Source organism: Andrographis paniculata, unplaced genomic scaffold (genome assembly GCF_009805555.1).
Source record: "Andrographis paniculata isolate CXL003 unplaced genomic scaffold, ASM980555v1 Contig59END, whole genome shotgun sequence".
NCBI classification, from domain to species: domain Eukaryota; kingdom Viridiplantae; phylum Streptophyta; class Magnoliopsida; order Lamiales; family Acanthaceae; genus Andrographis; species Andrographis paniculata.
Window position 1 is genome coordinate 2,836,178 of NW_026137594.1, and position 7,869 is coordinate 2,844,046.

A 7,869-nucleotide genomic window follows, 5' to 3' on the forward strand; every position below is an offset into this window, starting at 1 on the left:
ATTCAGGTAAGAACCGAAACCGAACCGGGTCGAAGAATCAGAACCGCCGGTTTGAAACTGGCGAATGGGCGGTTCGGGACCGGTTGGGCTCAGGATCGGATCAAGATAAACCGATCCGCCCCCTTTTATTTAAACGAATATCTTCTGAACCAACCTCGCGAGTGCAATATACACTTTCAATCTTAAACCCTAGGTAGCGGCATCGCTAGGGTTTTGGGAAAGGAGAAAGAGAATGTTGAGGAGAAACATTAGGTTGAGGAGGGAGTATCTCTATCGGAAAAGTTTAGAGGGAAAGGAGCGTCTGCTCTACGAGAAGAAGCGCAAAATTCGCGAAGCATTGGAAGGTAATTGATGTGTATGTGTGTGTGTATATATATATATATATATATATACATTTGTATATATGTATACGCCTATTGCAGCTCGAATATCATGTAAGGCATCTTGTCGATTTGATGAACTGTTGTTTTAAATATAGAGGGGAAGCCTATTCCTACGGAGCTCAGGAACGAAGAGGCGGCCCTACGACAAGAAATTGATCTCGAGGATGAACATACCGCCGGTATTCTGGAGCTCTTTTGTTTTTAATTTATCATTGGTTTTGGCTTCTTTGAATTTTTTAATACTTTTGTTTGATTCGTATAGCGAGGTTATTGTTTGTTGAATTTCTGAAGTATCGATAGGTGATGCTTTTGGATTCGTATACTGATTGGTGGTGATTCTGGTCTTGAAGACCTGGTTAACGCCTTTGTTTTTACTTGAATGCAGTTCCCCACTCAACGATTGATGATGAGTATGCAAATGCTGCTGACAGAGATCCAAAAATTTTGCTTACCACATCACGTAATCCAAGTGCTCCTCTTACACAGTTTGTCAAGGTTCTCAAATCCTAGATTCCGTTCTCTGTATGAAAAGTATGCTTGAATGTGTTTCCAATGGTGCTGATGATGGATGCTATATATTTTTAGGAATTGAAGTTTGTGTTTCCAAATGCACAGCGAATGAATCGTGGTGGTCAGGTTAGTTGAACTTTTGATTTCCCTGTTTCAATTTTTTGTCTATCTTTAATTGTGATGGTGGTACATATGATTAGTTTGGTCATCTTCTTGGTGAGATACATAGCCTAGGATTTCATTTTGGTTGATAATCCTGTAAAAATATCTTTGGATTTTTTTCCCTTGAGATTGATGCCTGCCGAGTATAGGAAAGACTTAAAAACAAAGAAAGTCTCTTCAATTTGTTACACTGAAGTGATTTATGCTCTTTTAAAGACCTCAAATATGTTTGGAATTTAGGTAATACATGTCTCAATTATTCAGGGTGTTTTGTGTGTATGTATATATATATATATTTTTTCATTTTGAAATTCTTTGTAATTGGCCTACAATGCCTGGTAGTTACTGGATTTGTATGTAGTAAAATTGATGTAAGTTCATTAATTAGAATCTGCGTGCTTCAATCAACACAATAAATGATTTTGTAAATTCCTTTGCTATTGGGACAAAAGATATCTTTTATCAGTTCCTGTAATCCTGTACGTTGTAAGCATTATGTTATATACTTATATGTATGTTGCAGGTTATATCAGAGATACTTGAAACCTGCCGGTCACATGATTTTACGGATGTTATTTTAGTTCATGAACATCGTGGGGTGCCGGATGGTATTATCATAAGCCACCTACCCTTTGGTCCAACTGCATACTTTGGATTACTCAATGTGGTGAGTGTATTTGATTTATGGTATGAATGCTTCATAATTTGAGTTTTGACCATGATACATAGTTTTACTCTCCGTATAGGTCACGAGGCATGATATCAAGGACAAGAAAGCCATTGGAACGATGCCTGAAGCTTACCCCCATTTGATTCTTAACAACTTCTCTACTAAGGTTACATTTCATTCATAAACCCATATCTTAAGTAACAGCTATATCTCCAAATTTCATGGTGGTTAGTTTCTTTGCAATAAGTACTGAATCTTATTTCTAGTATTTCTACCCTTCTAATGGGAAAAAGTAGGTTTTATTGGAGTTTATAATTGGAATTATGGATCTTTAATTTTCTAGCAAGGGTTGAGAATTCCATAACTGCTGAATATCTATGGCTCATCTTATAAATCTTCTGAAAATTAACTAATCTTTGTAAAATGTTATTAAAGACTTCGACATGGTTATGATGTAAGTGCAATCACGTCATTTGATTATTCTACTGCTCATGTCGTAATAGTTTTGGATATGTTACTTTTTGGCAGCTTGGCCAGCGGACCGCAAACATCTTGAAGTATCTTTTCCCCGTACCCAAGCCAGATACAAAGCGCATTATCACTTTTGCGAATCAGTCAGATTATATATCTTTCAGGTTGGCATTTTATATAATTTGTCGATGAAATTATGGAGCATTCTTGGCTGGCACTTATAAATTCAAGGTTACAAATGAGATTGAGGCTCGTTGATCTGTTTCTCAGTTAGGTTATTTGGCTTGGGTTCTTGGGTTAGGGCGATGAACGTGTACTTTTATCTCTGATTATACATGTGTTCGAGGTGGACGGTTATGTCTATATGTATGTATTGATTGTTCTTCTTGTACTTCCATAGGCACCATATCTATGAGAAACGTAGCCCGAAAGCAGTTGATCTAAAAGAGATTGGCCCACGCTTTGAATTGAGGCTCTATCAGGTAATATTAGGATTGGTTTTGATACTTAGGGTTTGCTGCTTATGTTTTGGTTTTTTCTTAGGGTTTTGAAATGAAATTTTGAGGTGAAAATTGGAGTTGGCTGTGATAATTTTAGGAGTAAAAATACAGAGTAAATCAAGTAAAAACAGCCTATTAGTGGGGTGTGTTTGTTTATGTTTTCTATCTTGTTCTTTTGCATTTTGCTATTTCCAGTAAAATATCTTACCCTCCTAAAAAACATCACATCTTAACACCTATTTTGTATTCAAATCTGACACCTACTTTTCATTTAAAAAATCAAACTTCCAAAAACACTCGAAAATAAAAGTCAAACACACCTTTGTCCATTTAATTTGGACAATATATATATACATATACATCACATTTTGTGGAATGTTGATTTTTGTTAGCTACGAAACTCAGAAATATGGTGTGGTGTCAGCGAATGCTGATTCATGTGGTTATATTGAATGGGTGCAGATAAAGCTGGGGACAATGGATCAAGACGAAGCGCAAACAGAATGGGTTATAAGGCCTTACATGAATACAACCAAAAAGCGCAAGTTTCTTGGGGAATGAATGGTGTACTATTCTCTTATATCATGATGATATGATTTAGTAAGTTAGAATATTATTATTGTTTATTGTCAATGATATTTATATTCATTTAATTAACTAAATACGATGCATGCAAATTTTGGTAGCCCATAAGAAATTGTGCTGAATGGACTTCTTAAGAGGTAGTCCTTGGTTGTTAGTGTGTTTTTGGTTGTATCCATCTTTTAAGTTATATATAGTTGGGACAGAGGGAGTATTATTATTATAATTTCACAAAATATTATTTAAATCAATTTTAAATAAAAAATTCAAAGTAAGATACAAATAAAACAAACAATACTCTTTAAAAATATTACAAGGGATATATATATATATATATATATGGGCCCCTCTCTAGAGATCTTCTCCTCTTTAGCTACATATTTTGTGTATTTTTTATTTTTATTGTTATATGTATGTATATTATACAGAGTAATATTCTTGAAGAATTGTGTAGTAAACACTAAAAAAAGAAAAACAGCCCGATAGTCTCAACATTAATGTGCAAAAGTAGTGTTTGTATCTATCTATCTAGTTCATCAAGCTCTTTCATGCTTGTGCAAGTCAAAAAAAAATGGTGAGCCATCTAATAATCCATCCCTTCCTCCTATTTCAAAACTAAAACGTCCAAATGGAACTAAGCAGAATTCGCATCTCCACCGAAACCAGAGTGAAGAAACCCCGTACCTGTAAGGTCGAGGTGACTAGTGTCGCCCCACATTATGATGCTCCATTTGTCCTTGTTCGACACATGAAGTGTGGTGACGGAAGTGTTGAGAACCTTCTGCGCCGCCCGCTTCTTCCCAGAGGCCCTTCTATGAAGTGCTCGTATGGTGCCGCCGTGTGAGACTACAACCACTCTTTCACCTGTTAGAATAATTACGAGTGAATGATGATGATTTTGTTACGACTTCTCACTATATAATTGTGTTTATACCTTGATGTTTCTGTGCAATCCTTTGCAAAGCTGACGTGCACCGGTCATACAGTTGGTTGAAGCTCTCCCCACCGCCCTGCATGCACAAAAAGTATCATATAATTATATTATTACATTCATAACATGTTTCTCGGGAGGGGTTACCGGGAAAATCAATATAGTGCTGATTTCCCCGGCTAGCACATTATAACTAAGCAAATAAATCCTTGTTTCAATATATGAGTTTGCATGAGCATATACTTGTCATTGTATGTGTAGTGTATTTATAAATTATATTAAAAAAATACCTTCGACACTAAGTAAAGACCTAAAACAATATACCCTTAGTTTCGATGGAAGTGACCAGCTTAGCTAAATTGGGATATTTTATAAATCATATAGATGGCAAATTGTGTATTTGGTGTATCAGAGTATGCAAAGTTTTACCTCTAGTTTTATTTCCAGGTCACGAAAAAATCATATGTGATATGTTGTTACCTGCAGTATTGTAAAGAATAAATGCCCATATGCTTATTTGCATTTTGTATTTATAGAAATGAATAATGCATGATGCATATATAGAGGTTCTATCCATGTAAGATTTTCAGGGCAGCATAACAATGGGTGGTTAAAAGTACCCAAACGTACATATAATACACTAAATTGAATGAAGGTAAAGTGTAAAATAGTGAGAACTAATAGAGAGAGAGAGAGAGAGAGAGAGAGAGAGACAGCACATACTGGAATCTCTTGGTCATCTTGATTAGAGACAAATGCTTTGTACGCAATTGGATTAACCTTTGCAATGTCACTAAAGACAACACCTTGAATGTCACCAACATGCCTTTCCCGAAAACCTGGCTCTTTGATCACCTGATTTAAAAGATCAGTACATAAGAATGATGCACTTTGCTTGGAAGCAGATATAATAGATAAAGTGGAACACATCTTTTGTTTGTTCGAGTACACGGGTGCTACTTGTAGCGCTGCAATATCAAAATATGCTTTTCATGATTTGCAGACTCACTAAGCTGAGTTTTACCTTATAAACTCGGCACCAAAAACAAAATAGTATAGTTCAATGTCGGAAAATAAACAAATGGATGCAGTCATATACTATGCTGCAAAGAAAGAAGCATATCGAATAAACAAGGCAGATAATATCAGAGAAGAGAATATGAAGATGAAATGCAAGCCATAACTGAAAGAAGAATATTGTTTTCAAGAAAATAATATAACAAAATAACAAAAGAAATGATTTATATCATCCTCATTGATCAGGTACTGTCCATACTATGCAGGAGATGTCAAAACCGACCGAGAAATTAAATTCATAAAATATGGAAATGCACTAGAAAATTTAAGCTGTTTGCTTAAACAAACCGGTGCTGTAAATTGACAGATTTATGTTAATCTTTTTCCCAGCAATAGTTGTCTGTCGAAACAAGTGTCTGCTTGCCATTAAAGATAATCGGTATAGTTCAAAGCTTTAGTTGATCTTTGATACATACCTCAGGTACCCCACAATGTTTGGCTATAACCTCTGCAGTTTCATATGCCCTTTTCAAATCAGATGAATATACTGCAGATATTTTAGGTTCCCTTGACAGCCGCTTAGCGACCTTGAGCAAGGATTAACAAATTTCAAAGAACATAAATGGTTCGAATAACTGAACTGGAGATTACAAGAAGTGTGACATACTGCAACTGCCTGCTGTCTGCCAACATCATTCAAGTCCACATCCAGTTGGCCCTGGAATAAGGAATGACAAATTACAGTAAAATGAATGTTCAAAGCTAAGCGTCAGTGGTTGAAAACATTAATTCCACAATGTATCAATCTTGAAACCCAAATTATGCGAGGAAGTTGAAAGGCGTCAACAAATTTCAATGGTAGTTGTAATGATTCAAGGTGAAGGTTTAATAGCTCAGGTAATCTTGATCTAATTCTAGTTTTTTTCATTCGGAATATATATACACACATATATCTTTCTAATTTCCGCCATGAATTGTATTTAAATCCTTCCAGATTTAGGTCTGTCTCAATAAACTGAACAATCACCTGAATTCTGTGAACAACATTCCATTCAGTTTCACCATGACGAACGATGATAATCTCCGCAAACTTGGGCGAAACAGCACCAGTCGTTCCACCATTTTCGTCGCACTCAAATCGAGGTAAAGAAGTCGAGCTAAAAGTAATGATCGATAAAAATGAACACAAATTAGTTATAGAGATCCAGTTTCAACTAAATTTCCTGGTACTCCAGCAATTTCAGTCGGAATGAAAGGAACACTCAAATGAACGAAAAGAAAGCACACTTTTCATCATCAATAACAAAATAACTGACAATCGACAATCAGTATTGAAACAAAACATTCACATCGGCGGTAAAAAGACCTTGATGTGGAATCGGCCATGGATTTGCAGCTAATCAAGCTACTGCAGCACGGCCCGATGATCTTCACCTCCCGAAGAGCGGCGATTTCTGGCAGCGGAGAACAACACGCAACGGGGGAGGAAGGGAGGAGGAATGGCGCGATGGATTTTATACTAGTCACGCTTAATGCGCTCATAGGCTGAACGGCATTTCACGCCCATGCTTGTCTTTTGTTTAGATTTTATTTAATTTCTATTATTAACAATTTTTTATTTCTTTTTAAAGTATCAAATCAAATATAAGTATTAGATTCAAAAAATATCATAATAATTTTTATTTGTATGATCTAAATAATCATTTAAATTTAAAATTTTTAATACTTGAAATCCCAAACAAAGTGTGAGTTTTCATGAAGAGAAATTAGGGTTTGTTTTTTTGTGTTTTGATTTGTAGGGAAATTTGTTTATTTGAATTTTGAGGTATAATAATATAAAAATAATATTTATAATTTCAGATGTTTTGCGGTTAAAAATTCTAAAATATTATATGAAATTATATTTTATGTTTTCATTTATTTTTATTCTTATATGTATATATTATATATATAGTATTTTTAAAATAATATTCTCCTTCCACATTTGGTGTCATTTGCAACGTTAGATACAAGATTAAATGAATGTTATAATTAGTAAATATAAAAATGATTTTAAGAGATGTACTAATAAAATAACTACAAAATAATATAATAATTATAAAGTAATATTATAAATTAAAAAATAGCAACATAAACAAAAATTTTTGAAATGGAATGAGTATCTTTTAAATATTACACTGAAATAAAATACTGAGTGAACACAAAAATAAATTTAGTTTGCATTTGCATTTGCATTTAAATTTAAATTTTTATTTAAATAATACTCTCGTCCAATTTCTATTATCATAAAGTATATCTGCACGTTTTTTTAGGTGTTTTTTTGTTATAATTTGACAAATTTGTCCTTAATTGTACGGTATAGATTAAAAATAATAAATAAATGAAAGATAAAAATATAAAATTTGTATTTAAAAAAGAAAATAAGACAATAGTTATTGGACATCCCAAACAAGAAAGTAAGACATTAGTTTATGGACGGAAGAAGTAATATATTTATACAAAAAATAATGCAAATTGAATAGTAAAAAATTTAATTAAAGATTTGATTTATGCTACTATAGTTATCTCACTATTAATTGCTCATTAAAATTCAAATGTAATTATAAATATCTGTGTTTTTCTTTAGAAAGACTATGCATTTCA

The 7,869-nt window shown here is 33.8% G+C and overlaps 2 protein-coding genes across 2 annotated transcripts; one reads left to right on the plus strand and one right to left on the minus strand.

Annotated features, from left to right (window-relative positions):
- The first annotated feature begins 88 nt into the window (after window positions 1-88).
- Window positions 89-3,421, plus strand: LOC127257922 (uncharacterized). Its single transcript, XM_051284504.1, has 9 exons — window positions 89-344; window positions 479-562; window positions 769-878; window positions 969-1,019; window positions 1,579-1,722; window positions 1,802-1,891; window positions 2,254-2,360; window positions 2,597-2,678; window positions 3,159-3,421. Exons 1-9 carry the CDS (start codon window positions 233-235, stop codon window positions 3,255-3,257), a joined length of 879 nt encoding a protein of 292 aa, XP_051140461.1. The 5' UTR covers window positions 89-232; the 3' UTR covers window positions 3,258-3,421.
- A 318-nt stretch (window positions 3,422-3,739) lies between these two features.
- LOC127257921 (phosphoglycerate mutase-like protein 4) lies at window positions 3,740-6,801 on the minus strand. Its single transcript, XM_051284503.1, has 7 exons — window positions 6,593-6,801; window positions 6,254-6,383; window positions 5,894-5,944; window positions 5,703-5,813; window positions 4,933-5,064; window positions 4,213-4,288; window positions 3,740-4,142 (listed from the first exon to the last, which is right to left on the minus strand). The coding sequence occupies exons 1-7, from the start codon at window positions 6,766-6,768 to the stop codon at window positions 3,913-3,915; spliced, it is 906 nt and encodes a 301-aa protein (XP_051140460.1). The 5' UTR covers window positions 6,769-6,801; the 3' UTR covers window positions 3,740-3,912.
- Window positions 6,802-7,869: the final 1,068 nt, after the last annotated feature.

What these genes read in the sequence shown, in the direction of transcription:
- LOC127257922 (XM_051284504.1), top strand. Translation starts at nt 233, where the DNA reads ATGTTGAGGAGAAACATTAGGTTGAGGAGGGAGTATCTCTATCGGAAA. An exon ending in CGAGGATGAACATACCGCCG is followed by an intron (nt 563 to 768) that starts GTATTCTGGAGC and finishes ACTTGAATGCAG; the next exon opens with TTCCCCACTCAACGATTGAT. An exon ending in TTAACAACTTCTCTACTAAG is followed by an intron (nt 1,892 to 2,253) that starts GTTACATTTCAT and finishes ACTTTTTGGCAG; the next exon opens with CTTGGCCAGCGGACCGCAAA.
- LOC127257921 (XM_051284503.1), bottom strand. Translation starts at nt 6,768, where the DNA reads ATGAGCGCATTAAGCGTGACTAGTATAAAATCCATCGCGCCATTCCTC. An exon ending in ATGGCCGATTCCACATCAAG is followed by an intron (nt 6,384 to 6,592) that starts GTCTTTTTACCG and finishes CATTACTTTTAG; the next exon opens with CTCGACTTCTTTACCTCGAT. An exon ending in AACATTGTGGGGTACCTGAG is followed by an intron (nt 5,065 to 5,702) that starts GTATGTATCAAA and finishes CTTTTAAATCAG; the next exon opens with GTGATCAAAGAGCCAGGTTT.